Source organism: Ixodes scapularis, unplaced genomic scaffold, assembly GCF_016920785.2.
Source record: "Ixodes scapularis isolate PalLabHiFi unplaced genomic scaffold, ASM1692078v2 PGA_scaffold6__148_contigs__length_123643588, whole genome shotgun sequence".
In the NCBI taxonomy this organism is placed as follows: Eukaryota; Metazoa; Arthropoda; class Arachnida; order Ixodida; family Ixodidae; genus Ixodes; species Ixodes scapularis.
This window is the reverse complement of record NW_024609881.1, coordinates 88,601,352-88,619,463: the sequence shown is the minus strand read 5'-3', so window position 1 is coordinate 88,619,463 and position 18,112 is coordinate 88,601,352. Positions and strand designations below refer to the sequence as shown.

Sequence of the window (18,112 nt, the reverse complement as noted above, 5' to 3'; positions counted from 1 at the left end):
TAAAGCGGGTAAAAATTTTGTACGGAGACGGCCTAGTATGGTCTGTCTTTTGTATCAAGAATTGAGGGACTAATACCCCTGTCAGACGGGCACTTCAAATGTCATTTACCCCAAATGACATTCAGTGTAAATGTCATTTAGGCAGTGTCACACGGGAACTTAAATCACATTCGACTTAAATGACATTCGAGCTCAACTGAGTTCGCCCAAACTCATTTACGGCTCGCAAATGTGTAGTCTCGTCAACAGCGGTCAGCGCAAGTTCCGCGAATTGAAATAAAACATTATAAATAATATAAATACAATTGAAAACAGTGCTTGTAACGATTATTTTCAGAAAAAAAATGCTTATAACCTGTATATCTCGCACACCTTTTGCGATATATTTGTTTAATATACTCGCGGTCTCAGTTGCCCAGTACCAGCCGTTGTCTGCTCGCTCGTCTGCTCGCTCGCTTACCTCGGTTGTTTAGCTTTCCCATTCCTTTTGCCATTTATCTGTCTCATCTTCTATTTCTTTTGTTTATATTTTATCATCGTTTTAGAGTCTTTTATTCTTGTGTTGTATATAAATAATATTTTTGTTGTACATATATATTTTTATTGTTTTAAGTCGTTTTAAGGACGCGCGCGAAGTGACACCATGTCGAACGGAGCGGGACCTTCGGCCGCGAAGAAGAGGGTACCGCGCGTAGTGTGGACTTCCCAGGAGACCTGGACGTTGATCCGGCTCTGGGAGGGCAAAATGGAGGACCTTCGACGCGCCAAGCGTAACGGAGTCGTTTACGAAGAGATTGCGGAGGAGCTGCTTCGTTGCGGCATCGTGAGGACCAAGGACCAGGTCCACACCAAGATAGAAAATTTGACCAACACGTACCCGTAAGATAATTATAAAGTTGCATGCACCCTGAGAGTAGTATGAGTCAGTACGGAAAATAAAAATTAAGATTACTTAAACTGTGGTTTAGATCATGATTTAAATCATGATTTAAATCATGACTTAAATATCCCAGTTAAAAAATCTCATTATACATACATCGATAGCTTTGCCATAAAGTTGCCATTTACTGCAATCCCATTTTTCAGAAAACATCTGAGGGAAGGGACCACCACGGGTTCCGGTGCCATGAAGTGGCCCTTCTTCTGGGACCTCAACCGACTGTTGGGGTCTCTACCGCTGAACGACACGACCCTCGTGGATGAAAGCCTGTCTTCTAACCATGCTACACCAGCAGTAGTGGAGGTGGGTTTCGTCGTTTCTCTCAGAAAAGTTTCCGCATTTTTGAATAACAAATCGTTAGAATGTACAAGTGGCAGCCAGTGGCAAATGCATGAAATTATTTTGAAAATAGCCCACCCAGCAGAGTTCATCGAGCTAATCGAGGTGCTCCTCTGCTTTGGCTGCTTTTTCGACAAGCCGTTGCAAAGCGATGAAACTTTGCACGCGTGTGACGGTCCCGTGCTTGTGCCAGTATCTTTGAGAGCGTTGAATGATGTCTCTGAAACAGAGTATAGAGCTATAGCAACTTTGCACTTTTGATGCACATAACTATGGTAGCAATACCTAGCATTATGATTCTCAACTACAAAGCATTCATACACAGGGTTGGAGCTCCGTTACTTTTGAGTACCCCTTGTATAATGGCTTTGGGTGGCACCTAACAGCTTGCTGCAGTGTCTTGTAGCTTAACAAGAAAACTAATTGTGTGGTACTCCTCTCAGTTGCTCTCCGACATGCAAGAGGGAGGCGTGGTCGAAGTAGACTACTTCGAGGAGCCCGTCGAGGAACCGGGAGAGGAGCTGCATGGCGAGGAAAGCCAAGTCACCAGCACCCCCGCCACTACAAGTGTAAGCAGGCCGGGGCCCAGCAGCGTCAATGACACGAGCAACACGCCGCCGAGGCCACAGAAAAGGAAGAGGCCGCAAGCTCCAAGCACCGCATACATTAAAACGGTGATTGATGAGCAGAGGCTGCTCAGGCAGAGTTTTGAGGCATCGAGGGCAAGAGAGTTCGCCTTACGCGAGCGGGAAATAGTCCGGCAAGAAACCGCCATCAAGGTGCAGCAAGAGCTCGCGACTGCATTGATGGCTTTCATGAATAAAAATACCACATAAACTGCAATGTAAGCTGTCCCGGTGTGCATTTAGGTTACATTCAAGAGTAGCTGCCTTGGTGGCTCCAGAGCAGAACGTTTGCCAACGTATCCCCAGTTGGCGGGATCTAATCCTGTCCGAGGTGTCTGCAATCTGCCGGAGGCTTATTGCGGAGAGGGCGCTGTGTAACCAAGATTTCGGTTGTACCTCAAGGTCCCTAGGTGACCCACACTAATCCCCAGTTTTTCCTTAAGTTGTACCAGATGCCATTGATTGGTTTGGCATGTGGAGCCCCCAAACAGAATTCTTGGTATTCATTATTTGATTATACATTGGACTTTTTGCCAACTATTTGGGAATATTTGATTTCATTCAAGCTGAAATTCTACTATGTGCACACCCATACTTTTTTTCCTTGCAACTCTCGTAGAAAGCAACAGTTGAAGGAATCCCCCAAACAGGTGCTGGTATTTCTTGTACTCCAGCAGTGACCCTTTCAGATGATATTTTTTTTATAAGCTTTGTTTCATTGCACATAGTAGCTATGAAAGGTGCTTGAACTTATATTTGGGCAGTCAATGCCCTAAAATTTTTTCAAATTGTGTTATAAAAGCCACATGAAAGCATACAGAAGGCTAAGCATATGGACCGAAACATGAGACTTCACTTGGGACACGGGAGTTGGCAGCACGTCTTACGCTCCAAAGCCAGATTTGTTTGGCCCTAAAAAGGGCCTTTTGTTCTTCACGCACTGGAAAGGGCCCTCGTAGATGTCAAGGTCTCTGGTCTTGGTCCTTCTGTTGCTGCAAACAGGAGCAGCCAATTGAGCTCTTCATCTAGACCATCCGCCTCGAGCGTTGGTGTAGATAGCCCGCAATAGCGTCCCTGACGCTCTGCCCATTGTCTGCCTCAGCATCTGTGGTGCACATCGGTTGCAGATAGATCCTATCCTCCGTCGCCACGTCGCTGCGCCACTGGGGCTCGACACCGTCATTGAAATGTTCGCACACATTGTTTAAAATGCAGCAGGCTCGCACAACAAGCCGGGCATTGTCCACCTCGCACTCCATTCTCTTCACGATGAAGCGGAATCGGGCCTTGACCCTTCCGAAGGAGTTCTCCACGACTCGGCGAGCAGATGACAGCTGTCGGTTGAAGCCGTCCTGTGGAGAGTCCTTCTTAACGTCCTTGCGAGGGTACGGCTTGAGCATGTTGGACGTCAAAGGGAACGCCTGGTCACACAGCATCAGGGGCGGCACGGTGGTCCCGTTGATGGTGACCATGGGCATCTGCAGCGTTGGTCCTTCTAGAACAGCCGTCAAAGCCGACCTCCGGTACACATGTGCGTCGTGGCACCGCCCTGGTGCCCCGACATTCACATACCGGAACCGGTAACGGTGGTCTACGAGGGCCAGCAGGATGATGCTATACCTGGATACAAACATTACAAGGTATATATCAGTTTCATAGGTGTTGAATGCTGTAGCCATACAGTCCTCAAAACTGGAGATTCAAAAGGGAAGTAGACAGCACAGCACAATTCGTTAAAACTCCGCAGAACAGAGGTGTACATAGCTTCTAAACATCACATTAAGTGTAAAAAGCTGGCTATCAGTTGCTGGCATCTCATATTCAAGAATAGCCATTTCATAACCTTTATGTCATCAAACAGGTGTAGCTTATATCACCATATAAAAATTTACAGGGAAAAATGTTTGGTCCAGGTACATTTTATTCAAATCGAAACCTTTGAAACCATTTGCCGTGCAAGTTTGTCTGCTTTTTGCGCACCTCGTGCATTTTTCCCCCCAAATGTGCCCACATGGGTTTGTTTCCCCTCGACCAATGACGGCACGAGTTGGCTGCCTCATCATCGCAAATTTTCTATGCGTTCTCTTCGTTGCTCTTTGCTTGGCGTGCCCCTCTTTGTTTCGATACCTCAAAGACTCATTTTAGAACACTTGCTAGCAGGCAACGAGAAGTTTGCATCATTCAGTTTGGCCAGCTTCATTGAATTTGTTTACTGAGAGAAATTCACAGTCAATATTTATTAGAGAAATTGTTTTTTTTTTTTTTTTGTTGCAATATCGGTTTGAAAACAGATGCCCGACTTCCTAGAGGGCCAGGAAGTTCAACGTATATGGTATTGGTTCTAGCAGTCCATAGATGATCATACACATTATCCTTGAAGTAAAGGTTACCTACCAGCTATTGTAGTTGTGGTAGTCGCTCGCGTTGACCTTCGGTGGTGAGATGGGGAAGTGGCAGCCATCCAGCGCCCCTATGCCCTGTGGAAACTCCAGAGCAGCTTGGAACTCCCGGATGTGGTCCGGAAGCTCGGCGGCGCTCACCATCTTGAGCCAGTCCTGCTCGAGGACGGAGACAACTACCCTACAGAACTCCCTGTAGTTCTCGTTGACGGTGGACCGTCCCAGGCCGAACAAGTTGGCGATGGTGCGGTCTTCTGCGCTCGAACACAACTTGTACAGCGCGGCACCAACTCTCTTTTCCGCCGGAATGGTGGAACGCATGTTGGTAACTTCGCGCTCCATGTGGGGCCGACACACGTCTACCAGGTACCTAAACGTAACCGGCTTGAAGCGGAAGGACTGCTTGAAGAAGTGCTCCGGCAAGTGCGGTAGAGTGTCCTCAAACCAGCGTTCGTTCCTCCTGAACGCTTGGATGCTTCGTGGGATGATACTTGACGCTCCAACGGCAGCGAACATCAGGTCGTTGGAAAGGAGCCTTTCTTGAAGGCGGACGCTTTCTGCACTGGCAGATCATATGTCGGCCCTCAGCAGCGTCAAGGCACTCTGTTGTTGTGCGTACAAACACGCCAGGAAAGCAATCCGACGCTCCGGATCCATCGCACTACGATCACTGTCGTCAGCAGGCTCCATCGCTACAGCGTCGCGGTCTTCGCTTGATCGATCGCAGACGTAAACGTCAACGGGGTATACGAATCCGGCGAAGAACGAAAGAGCGCGAGGAACAACGGCGAGCAAGATGCGCGGAGTTCCGAAGGCAGACGAACCAGGTGGCGGAACGGATACGGCTACGGATTACTTGGGATTGCTGACGTCGTGTCATAGTTGCCACAGAATACCTTGTCTCCGTCAAAACGTCTACTTAGTATTCATCTCCGTGTTCGCATTCTATGTTCTAAGAGTTTATTACATTTTATTTACTTAGTAAACAATAAAATAAATACTAGTTTGCCGGGTTAACAATAATACAAATGCTACATTGTTAGCTTAACAACAGACCGCTATCGTGATAGACATCACCCAAATGACATTTGAGGTGCCCGACTTATATGTGATTTGAAAATCCTAAAGGCTTTTAGCGTAAATGACATTCGAGGTGCCCGTCTGACAGGGGTATAAATTTGCTTGACTCCATAGCAGACAATTAAGAGCGTGCATTCGCTGCCTACGGCGGCCGTCTGCAAGGCAAATACGTTTGAAGGACTCAGCAGCCGAGATGCGGCGGCAGCTGGTGACACATCACCGAAATAGCCCGAAAAAGAATCTTTCGCGTTTACGTCATGTAGATTCAATGGGGTTTAGTAATAATGAAGACAAAGTCAAGCATACACCGAGAAAGCCCTCGCCACATTTTAGTCAAAACAGTCTGCTATTAGAGATGTGTCTTTGCGCGCTCGTTGCTCCCCGCCTTCATTTGTTGGTTTTTTCGCTAAAAAGAGACACCCTTCGTATCAGACAGTAGCCGTAGCCAGCGACTTTATGCTCATAATTGTTTACTTTTACGCAGTATAAGTCATAATTTTTAAAAAAGTATAATACACAGAACGCCAATATCTTCAACCACCTCTGTAAAAAACAAAAGCAAAAAGAACCCAAAAAAACTAGACATTCTTTAGAAGGTTAACGCTTCGTTTGCCTCATCTGATCTTTGAAAGGATAAGTTGTTTTCAAAGAACTATCAGACGCGCTAAAATCACCGAAAAGCTAAACGCCGAGATAGTGTCTCCCTCTATGAAGCGCAAAGGTAAGCATCGTACTTCACTTGCTTGGCGTATTGCTGTCATTTCGTTGATTTAGGCAGCAAGTATAAATATTTGATTAGCTCCCCGAAAACTGCTATGGACTAACTGAAACACAAACGTCGAGTACAAAGCCAGACAAGAAGATTTCGGAATACAACCCGTGTGTTTATTCTGGAATGAAAAACCTCATACATAATCCTGATTTTTATGATTGTTCATGAAACACATGAATTATCATGAACGCTCTCAACCTGAAAATTTCGAGAAAAAAATAGTCTTGCTCCAAATGCTCTATAAGGAACAATTAAATTTAATTTGTTATTTTAGAAATTGGCTGGAAAAAAGGGTAATTACAATGAAAAAAAGAAGACTTCATGAATCTTTATAAGTTCGTTGTGTTTGGTTAAAATTATTTTAAAACCAAGCTGCAGGTACACACAAACGTGACGATGATATCATTAGCTCTACAACACAAACTTGAAATGAAAATAAATGAAGCACGCGCTAGAACTCACAATTTACTGAGCGTGTTGCGTAAAGTACTTGCCTTAATTCGGGAGGTGATGTTTCTTTTCGTTTCTTCATTATTCTAAAGATGTAAACACAGGTGTTTTTCATGTAGCCCTAGTTTCTCAAACATCTCGAAGCAATGTGTTCGGCACTGCAGCGCGTTTTGGTCTAGAACAACCGGCGGATGCATATCGGCAAGCCTGCCTTGTTCGAAACCTAAGCGTGTGAACACGACCCACATTTAGCTCGACCGTATTCCGGCCCACCACACTTGGACACAACCCACATTTAGCTCGACCGTAGAGTGACAGGCCCGTTTCACGGCCCTGTCACTCTACTATTCACACCGTCGATATCGTTGCAGCTCGTGCCCCTTCCCGAGGATGACAGCGCCGGTACCAGCTTGACAAATCACGACGACAAACCTCGTGACCCAACCAAGCCCCACCCACGCCAGCACCGACCGAATTCCAGGATCTACAAATACAAGCGACGCAAGGGAAACCGCGGGATTCACGGCCCTGTCACTCTACTATTCACACCTTCGATATCGTTGCAGCTCGTGCCCCTTCCCGAGGATGACAGCGCCGGTACCAGCTTGACAAATCACGACGACAAACCTCGTGACCCAACCAAGCCCCACCCACGCCAGCACCGACCGAATTCCAGGATCTACAAATACAAGCGACGCAAGGGAAACCGCGGGATTCACGGCCCTGTCACTCTACTATTCACACCGTCGATATCGTTGCAGGTGAGCGCAAAGCTTCCCGTACGCGGTGTTCTTCTCTTGAAGTGGCTGTGAATCCCCAAATAGTGTTTCTGTACTACATTTTTGTTTTTTTCGTTTGTCTGCTGTGATGGGTGTCGACATCGCTACTTTCAGAGCACGTATAGGTTCTTTTGTACCTAAGAAGAAAGCGACCTCACCTGAACATGTTAAGTTGCTACGCCTGCCTGTCAGAACCATGTTTGGGTTTGCGAGACTGCTAATGATAGCTACAGTAATGTTCATACTTTTGGCCTCTGCCGGAGATGTTGAGACAAATCCCGGACCTACAAATGCAGAAAAGATTGATAACCTACAGCACGCGATCGAAGCATTGATTGCAGCAACCAACAAAAATCAGCAAGAAACCTCCATAAAATTGGATCAAATCAACAGCGGCATTGCTGCTCTCGGAACCCGGGTCTCAAAAGTAGAATGCCAAGTAAAAGAAATCCCGAAAATTCAAGAAAACTTAAGCGCGATTGAAACAACAGTAAACAGCATTAAGTGCGACTCGATATCTTTTCGTGATCACCTGACTGAAATGAATACGGTCGTTGACGACTTAGAAAACCGAATGAGGCGAAATAATTTAATATTCAAAGGCTTACCTGAACTGGAAAACGAGACGTGGAATGATGCCAAAGTCATCATTACTGGCTTTGCACAAGAAATGCTCGGAATCAGTTTGGGAGAAATTGAAAGGGCCCATCGGTTGGGACAAAAACGATCCGGAACAAAGCGACCGATCATTGTAAAATTTCTTAGCTTTCGAGATCGAGAAGTTCTCCGCAATGCGTTCAAGCTTAGAAATGTAACGCCCCCAATACGAATCTCTGAAGCTTTTTCTGATAAGGTGCGCTCTGCGAGGCAGAAGTTGTGGGAATTCGAAGAACAGTTCAGAGAAAGCGGAACGAAATACAAAATTATTTATAACAAACTAAACGTTGGTGCGCAGTCATTCATTTATGACTCGGCGAGTGATTCTGTTGTTTCCCTTCGCACGCGCCGGGATGTCACTGCGCGGAATGTCTGACAAAGGGTAAATCGCAAGTCCACAAATCGCACCGTTCCTGCTAATCTTTCCTTTATTGTTGCTAACTTTCGAAGTATCCTATCCAAACAAGACGAACTTGAAAACATCACGTCCAGTAGCGAGCCTGACGTCATTCTTGGCACGGAAACCTGGTTAACACCTAATATAACAAATGACGAACTCATCTTAAATCGATCATATGCTATTTTCCGGAAAGACCGAACCCTCGCCAGGGCGGTGGTGTTATCATTGCGGTCAAAAGAGCTGTATCATGCTTCCAAATAGAATGTTTGTCTGACCTTGAAGTGCTTTGGATTCGCGTCAAGTTGGATTACCGCAGTGTCTTAATCGGCGTCTGTTACCGACCGCCTCATGTCAATCGAACTGAATTCAATATATCATTATATCATGTCATTGGGACTGTAACCAAAAATTTTCCCAGTGATCACTGTTTCCTTGCTGGCGATTTTAACTATCCCGAAATAAACTGGTCTACATTACTGCCCTTTCCCAACTATGCTAATTCTCGTCAGTGTACAGAGTTCCTTTCGATAATCAGTGTGTTTGGACTTCACCAGAGGATAACCACAGCAACCCGTAATAATGCTATATTAGATTTATTTTTCAGCACTAATCCAGAATGTGTAACGTCTATCAGTACTATGGAAAGTATAAGTGACCACGCTCTGATTCATATTCAAACTTCACAGAAGGTTAACCGCTCCGCGAATATTCCTAAGCAAATATTCGTGTTTTCGCGTGCTAATAACGATGGGATGACGGCAGCCATATTAAACTTCGAAAGATATTACATGTCATCTCATGACGAGAGAACCGTAAGTGAAAACTGGTTCCTTATTAAAAACATGTTCATAGAATTACTTCACACTTTTGTGCCAAAAACTGCGATTCCATCTGACCTTGCATCTCCTTGGTTTACCAACAGTCTAAAACGTATGTTAAACAAAAAGAAAAGACTATTCTTAAAAGCAAAGAGACTGAACGACTTCGCTGCTTGGTCATCATATCGCTTTCATTCAAAGTTGTGTAAATCCGAAGTAAAGAAAGCAAAATTAACATTTTTTTCCTTCACCCTACCTAACATTCTTTCCACGGACCCCAAGAAGTTTTGGAAAATAGTTAATCCAAAAGACACTAAGAATAGCCCTTCGTTTCTAAACGACCAGGGGGAGGCACTTAGTGATGACCAGACGGACGGCCAATTCGTTAAATTCATTCTTTTCCAGTGTATTTACACGTGAAATATTTCCACTGCCATCTTACTCTCTATCTCAGCAGGAAATATGCATGCCTCCAATCTTATTCATCCCGGAAGGAATCCACAAGGCAATTCAAAACCTGTCTTCTAATAGCGCCCCTGGAAATGATGGTATCTCGGCAAAACTACTAAAAATGACACAGCACTCAGCATCAAAAATACTCAGCGCTCTTTTCCAACAAAGTTTAAATTCTGCTGATGTACCAGCTGACTGGCGATTCGCCCGAGTTCAACCCATTTTCAAATCAGGCAACAAATCAAATCCATCAAATTACTGACCTATCTCACTCACCAGTGTGTCGTGTAAGCTTATGGAACACGTTATTTATTCTAATATTATCTCATACCTGGATCAACGCAACTTTTTTTACCCCAACCAGCACGGTTTTAGAAAGCGCCACCCATGTACTAGTCAACTGTTTGAGTTTGTCACGGATCTTCATTTTAATAATCATTCCTCACTACAAACAGACGTTATATTTATAGACTTTCCCAAAGCATTCGATACGGTCCCCCACCAACGACTACTCCTAAAACTTTCTCTCCTCCAGATTAACCCTGTAGTAATAAAATGGATAGCTTCGTTCCTAACAAATAGACAACAGTCAGTTTCGGTGAATGGTTCGTCATCTAACTCAGTCCCAGTATCTTCAGGCGTCCCCCAAGGTAGCGTTCTCGGCCCCCTTCTTTTTCTCATTTATATCAACGATCTTCCCTCTTCGATTACCTCAACTATCCGCCTATTCGCAGATGATTGTGTTATTTATAGAAAAATCTTAGACCCGACAGACCATAACATCCTCCAAAATGACCTTGATGCTATATCTTCCTGGTGCTCAAAATGGCAGATGACGGTTAACCCCAACAAATGTAAACAAATGACCGTTACTACGAATTCAAACAAATCATACAGCCAATATACATTACTCATGCAGCAACTTGAATGTGTTCCACTATACAAATACTTAGGAGTAAACATCTCTGAAACTCTCTCATGGAAACAACACATCGATAACTTAGTCACCAACTCATTTAAATCTCTAGGTTTCTTAAGGCGCACCCTACACTTGGCCCCCACTTCAAGAAAACTGCTAGCATATAAAACAATCATTCTCCCTAAACTAGAATATGCAAGTATCATATGGCATCCGCATCAAGATTATCTTTCTTCGAAATTAGAATCTGTCCAAAGCAAAGCAGCCCGGTTCATATCAAACGACTTTTCGCCTCAAACTAGTGTCTCAGCTTTAAAAACAAATTTGGGTCTCACTCCATTGTCTACCCGGCGCAATATTTACCGCATATGTTACTTTCATGACTTATACTACAGCAACTCGTGCTTTAAAAACACCTATTGTCATTCCGCACATTATATTTCTCCTCGAACCGATAATTCCTGTAAGGTGCAGCAATACCAGTCACACACTAATTCCTTCCTGTTTTCACCCTTAATATTATCGATTACTGAATGGAATAACTTGCCAGACGAGATGGTTACTAACACAAATCCCGTTGAATTTAAAACAATGTGCGAGCGCCTGTGGCATGAATAGTACACGTACATGCTTGTTTGTTGTTTTCATAGTCGCTTTCCGTTTCTCCATATTGAAATTGTTGTTTTATACATAGTTACGTCCAGTTCAAAATTGCAGTTGTGTACGTACAATGTGATTTCCTTTTTGTAAACTGTGCTGGGCTGATTGCGATGATTTTGTTATACCTATGATTGTGTTTGGAAAATTGTGTTACTATGTTGTTACAAATGCATGTACCACCTACCCCCCTCATGTAATGCGTCCTCAAAGACGCCCTTGAGGTAAATAAATGAAATGAAATGAAACAGGGTTGTCGGGCTCTTTAGCTATCAACTGCTTATTAAACGCTAGGCCTGGTTAGCCCAGCTGATCTTATAATCGCTCTGCAGCCGATGAGGTTACAATACTAGCCGATAATAATGCTTGAGTGAATTCCACGGCGTAAAGACGCGTGAAGGTAATAGCCTCTATAGCGCTTGTTTGTACGCGTGCACAGAACAACCTAATCCGTCATTTCAAGTTAAATATTTCTGGTGTACCTAAACGGCGCCGTCAACGTTTAATGGTGTAGGGATAGCGGCGAAATAGCCGTTGAATTGCGTTCATGACTTGCCGTCAAATTATATGCCATCAGGTAAGTGGGCGGGCATCGGTTGGTCCTTTGAAAGAAACGGAAAGCGGACATGCGCGATTAGGATAGAGAGAGCTGACCAATCGTACTTTACCATCTCTTCGACTGTTTGTACATTGTATCTTGTATGAACAGTTGTACCGTAAACAAACGTGTCCTGAAAAAGACGAAGTTATAGAAAAAAATGGGGATCACGCTAGATGGTAGAAAAAATGCGTGTTAAAGATAATCTCTGGATAAGGCGAGTCAATAACTTATTGGTGTTGGGACACCGGAGAGGTCGGCACGTGGAGGATATTTCGCAGAACACCCAGAGCATGATGTTGATAAGCTATATCTCTACTTAAGAAACAAAAGTCATAGAAAAAAAGGATTGGATGCGCGACCCATCGTCTTATTTGTAACCCAAATCCTCATGTTAGCAATAATTTGTAAAATAGAAATGAAAAAGGTACTGAATCGTATTGTGGCGTATTTGTCAATTAAAGTCCAGTGATCTGACACACCCCTTAGCGTAGTTTCTGAAGGGCCTACTTTGGATTTCTAAGGAATATGCAGCACCTTCCCTAAAAATCAGCCTAGAAATTTCTTGCTAAGTGGTGCGGGTACCAGGTTTAATGTAGAACTATGCGCTACGTACGAAAAGTACGGCTAATGAAAATGTTACTAAAATGGGGGTATACGCTCCTTCTGAGTTCTACTGCCCGTGCTGCATAAGTCTCATAAATGCCCATACAAAAAAAAAAAGAAAAAAAAAAAGAAAAGTGCAGGCAATTTATAGAAATACTATCGACATTTTAACGACTCTTTCAACTTCCTACCAAGTCATGTCGCATCTACAATTTTCAATAAACTTTTATAGAGTTTCAACCAAAATCGTTAAGAGGCAGATGATAGAAAGGCTATTGAATTTCTGTCCTCACGTCTCAGTAAACTTTCTTTTATCATATATGTGTAGAATTTTGATAGACTTGAGTCACTAGACCAAATAGAATAATATGACGCAGTGCAGAGAAGGGACGTCACGGACAGTTGGAACCTTCTAGCGGATGCCGTTTTTTTCTTGCAATTCTTTATAGTTGCAACTACAGTTCACAAACACTTATAAATTATATTTCGTATAAACATAATGTTGAGAAAAAACCTACTTGTAATATTTTCATGTTCTCGGCTGGTCCTCGCTTAAATGATTTCTTTCCGAGTGTAGGGTATATATGGCAGTGGAACAGTCAGCACTACTGAATGTCTAGTGTTACGAATGCTCCATGGCGTGCGTATTTGTGATGTCTGCGTATGTTCACAAGGCAATTTGTGAGTGCATGTTTTTATGTATACATTTTATTAACCTATATTAAATGTCCAGGATTGATTGACTTTGTCCGCGAAAGACTGCCACATTTTCGAAGGAAAGGACTCAGAAACGTTATTACAATATCTATATTTTGGATATAATATCTATACAATTTCTATGCAATCTCTACGCATTAGATTTTATTTAAAGACTATTTAAAACGGCCAAGAAGCTATACGCAGTGGACGAATTTCCTTTAAAATATATATAGCGTCTATACATTTTGTTTCTATAAAATTCTGTAGAAAGGTAGTACACATTTTTATAAGAATAGAGAAATAGTTTGCCGCGGAGTCTCCGTAAAACAAGAAAAATCATCAAGAAGGTAACATGGAGTTTGGTGTCTGGACCAGATGATTCACTCACGATATCGCTAGTGATGCATTGCGTAAGAGTGGGAACAAATTTATACTGTGGTGAAGCAGAAAACAGCCGCCTCGGTGGCTCCGAGATGTGCTGAAAAGGGTCAAATGAATGCCGATTCGACCGTCCGCAAAGAGTTTTTTTTTTCCAGCTACATAGCGGCACGCTACCCGTTAAAACCTGGCTTCAGGAAAGGGGTCTTTTTGTTCCCTGGACGACCAATTGCCTGTTATGCCGTAAACCTGAAACCGTAGAACATATATTCCTCGACTGCTGGGATGCCATATTCCATTGGGACATCCTTCAGCGCACTTTAAAAAAGGATCTTCCTGTTTCACCCCGCGGCATTCGTTTCCTTCCGGTCGACAAGAGCGGCAGCGTGCCCTATGATATGTTCATGGTTTTGAGCCTCCATAGTATTTGGCGAACGCGGATGGCTGTGCGTCACGCGGACGTGGATGCGCGTCCAGTCCGAGAGTACTTTGTGGAGAGTGTTGTGCATATAAGGGCGATGTACAAAGCGCAGAGGGAGCAGCCTGAATGGCTCCCTGTTTTGGACGAGCTGGTTGCTTTAAAACCTTTTTAATCCACCCGCGCCAGCCAAGGAGTGGCCGGCGATTTTAGCAATGCTCTGAGTGTATGTGTTGGTGTTTCATGCTCTGTTTAAACCAGGCAATAAAGAAAAAAAAAAAAAAGCCTCGGTGGCTCCGAGGCGAGAGCGCCGGCCTATGGATCCCCAGGTGGCGGGTTCGAATCCCGACCGAGGTCCCCGCAATATGACGGAGGCTTATTGCGGAGAAGGCGCCGTGTAACCGAGCTTTCGGTTGCACGTCAAAAGATCCCCAGGTGGTCGAAATTAATCCTCAGTCCTCCGCCGGGGCGTGCCAGATGCCCGTCGTAGGTTTGGCACGTAAAACCCCCGAATTTGAAGCAGAAAACATTATTTTTTAATGCGAAAGCATTACCTGTCTCATGAAGCAAGCTGACGTCATCAGTATGAAGCCGGAAAGCGGTTCCTAGTTTCCGCGATCCCAATAGGAGCACTTCGCCTGCGGTTCTCTTGGCTGGCGCACGTCGACGGGGCTCCCATTGGCCGCTGCGCCAAGGCCTCGGAGATCCCCAAGCGTGCGCGCGCTAGTACGCAGCAGACGACAAAGGGAGCGGACGAGCGACTTGCATGCTTTCGCATTCACAACTCATAAGAAATGCTTAGGTTTACCTCGAGGGTTACCTCGAGGGGCGACTTGATTTATTTATGCCCCTGGCGGGCCTAACATAAGCAACCTCAAAATGAAACAAAAAATTAAGCCAAATGCAGTGCAGAATCCGAGCCCTCACCAACAACAAACAAATTCATTGAAATAATACAATAAACCTGCGGGCATATGCAAATACCATCGAATCAAAGGCCTCAAACGTGCTAAAAGGTATCACCGCGTGGCAATATATCCAACCTGGTATACACCGACACGGCGTTCACAAGCAAGGGCGTCGAGGTTCAGCACTCTGCGAGGAAGCTTGGAATATCGCCGACTGCCCCGACTGGCCAGCGGCAAGGCAAAGCGCGGCCCTGGCCAATCGCTGCGGCGTGCAATTCTGCGTAGTCTCTCACCTATAGAGCCCAACTTGGAGTCCCAGGTCTACGTTTGCACCAGGTGCGTGCATTGATTTTTTACAGAAACCCGGAAATTGGTGGGAAGTATTTATGCGCATGGGGCGTACCGACAACTCTGCCATTACAGGAACGTCAAGTCAGCGTAGCTTGTTGCTTTGTAGAGGACCAAGGTGAATCGTCTCAGCAGATGCCGCGAAAGCCTTTCGGTGTCATGCTCTTATCATGTGTTTTATACACCAGTACACAGAAGGAGCGGGGGAGGGGAGGGGGGGAATAACGTGCCTTTTTTGGTGCGCAGCCGTTAAAAATAAAGTTTAAACGATATATGAACCCACGTTTACACGACCGAATCGAAGGCGTGGCTGGCGAGTCCGAGGTAACCAGGTCCCGAGAAGCAGACGACGAACCGCGATCATCTCGTCGCGTCCCAGCGGGCACCCGAAAGGTTTTACCAAATACCGTGTAAGCCAATACTGGCAACTTGTGATGGACCAAATCTGCCGAATTTCCGATTCGGCAAAGTTTGCCACATGCCGCGGACGTTTGAAGGAAAGTTCGGCAAAGGTTCGGCAAACGTCTGCGCACGCGCGAGAACGCGACGGGGCCATGGATTGCAGATGGACGCAGTGCGGTCGTGCGATTGCCATCGTACAGTGCAGTACTGGTAGTACTACCAGCAGTTACGGTGATGTACAGAGTAGGCGGCATGGTAACTGTGTGAAGGGTTGAACAGTATCGCGATCCAAATGTATCGCGGTAGTATTTTAGAAATACGTTTCGTATCTGTATTTCTGTATCCCAATACTTTTTTTTTTCACGAGTATCTGTATTCCTGTATCGATATACATTTGGAATGGTTCTTTGTATCGCGCAATACAATCAAGATGAAATGTATTTCGTTACATTTTGTTACATTTACATTCGTTACACCTCTCCGAAAAAAAAATACCGAAACGCACCTTTTTTTTTTATTACTTCTGAGGGCACCAGGGTCAAGAAAATGCTGGGACATTGTTACTATGCCTGACCAGGGTCCCTTCTGATTCTCCAAACTATTTTTCTACGCGTCCTCTTCTCTCTTCTGAGAAGTGTTGCGTAGTCGGGGATTCGAACCAGGTGGCGTGCCAGGGGTGGAGTCAGAGCACCCTCTGCCGCAGGTCCTTAGGTAGGGATCTCTTCAGTCATTGTTTGCTGGCATCCAATTCCCACTGCTAACCGTCTTCTTGCCTTAGCGTACACAGTACGCCAGCCGGCAAAGCTCAGCCACAGTCCATTGCAGCAGGAGCCTGAGGCGGTTGACTTGAAATAGTAGCATGGGAGTCACGCACTGAAGTGGGCGTTGAACACATACTATTCGAATGCATCTGCGGCTGCGCCCGTATTATTGCACGGCTCATGGGTACGTGATCAGCCGACGTGAACGTGACCCGCTGCTCTGGTGATCCGAAACCCAGGAAGGAGGTCAGAGGTGGCCTCGCTGTGCCGGCCCAGAGTTCGTACACCCGTGACTCGTCTCGAGCGCGCTGTCTCTCGGTGAGCTCGCACCCGTGCCGGCAATAGAGAGTTTTACCAGATCGTTTTTTCGCCCAATAACGATATCGCCTCTTCCCTCCGGCGGCTTTGAGCATGCATCGTATCGTTATCGGGTGTCGTTATCGGGGCGAAAAAACGATCTGCTAAAACTATCTAATATCAGGTCGCAATCTACGATGTCTCTGTTTAGATTATGCTAGGCGAAACTTGAGGACTGCAATTCATGCGTCGCTGGCGGAGGATCGGCAAGAAGGATCTTCGCAACAAGGATGCCACCGTATCGTTTTTGTTTTTTTTTCAACTACAAAAGAGAAGATAAGACATGTGTTCCGGGATGCTTCAGGTGGTCCACCATTCTCGAAAATTCTAAATGAAACTGCCCGCATGATCTTTAACGAGGTAAACTACAACGAAAATACGTATTGTCCTTTCGTACAGCAGCGCAGCGTGGTGAAGTTCCATGTTCAAGGCCACACCTACACATAAAGAATACCAGTTCATTCCACCGTGACGTCATGTGATCATTGATGACAGGGGCGTCCTTATTGGACAGGGGCGTGGTGACGTTTTGATGGGATTTTGGGTGACGTCGAATTTATTTAGAGCTCGAACACTTTTCGCATCCCTTGTCAGACAGTCAGGGTGTCAGGGAGGGGCCATGGTCAGTCCTTAATGGAACGTTTTTTTTTTTTTTTTTTAGCCCATTGAAGATTTTTCGTCGTTTTAAACCACTACCTTCAAGGCAAAGTGCCAAGCCTACGGGAAAGTAATTTCGGGATCAAGAACCTCCACTTCAAACTTCAAGCTTCATCTCAGTTGGCGTCTCAAACAAATTTGAAAAATGTATTGCAGTATCGGTATTTCTGTATTTGTATTTCTGCCCTCCCTAAAATTGATTCCTGTATTTGTATTTCCAAATACGTTTTGCCTCTATTTAAAATGAATTTCCGATACGTATCGCGATACATTTTTACAGATATATTTTAGTATCAGTAGTTGAGCTACCATTTTAATGTATCCCACTATTATTGTTATGTATTTTAATGTATTTGTATTTCCAAATACACTTTTGAGTATTCTTGCCCAACCCTTAGTATGTGTTTGTCAGCCTTCGTGACCATTCCTAACTCTTCCCATCTTCCTAAAACGTCCGCGTGTGTCCTAACACCAGAAACCGACATTTTAAAAGTTCGAAAGGAGACGATGCGAATATGGGACGCACACTTTCATGCAAAGCTGGCGTCACGTAACTGAAATCGAAAAACATTCATGTTTACAATAATCTCGCTATCTATTCTGGTGAAGGCTCAGCAGCCGTCGCATTCATTTTCACGCTCGAAATGGGGGCCTCGTAGAGAAAGAATAACGCAGTGTTATCGCCTTTATT

The 18,112-nt window shown here is 44.8% G+C and overlaps 2 protein-coding genes across 2 annotated transcripts; one reads left to right on the top strand and one right to left on the bottom strand.

Moving 5' to 3' along the window:
* The first annotated feature begins 918 nt into the window (after window positions 1-918).
* On the top strand, window positions 919-2,115 carry LOC120838907. The gene is made up of 3 exons (XM_040209043.1): window positions 919-922; window positions 1,014-1,243; window positions 1,723-2,115. Exons 1-3 carry the CDS (start codon window positions 919-921, stop codon window positions 2,113-2,115), a joined length of 627 nt encoding a protein of 208 aa, XP_040064977.1.
* An 815-nt stretch (window positions 2,116-2,930) lies between these two features.
* On the bottom strand, window positions 2,931-4,448 carry LOC120838908. The gene is made up of 2 exons (XM_040209044.1): window positions 4,300-4,448; window positions 2,931-3,597 (listed from the first exon to the last, which is right to left on the bottom strand). Exons 1-2 carry the CDS (start codon window positions 4,446-4,448, stop codon window positions 2,931-2,933), a joined length of 816 nt encoding a protein of 271 aa, XP_040064978.1.
* Window positions 4,449-18,112: the final 13,664 nt, after the last annotated feature.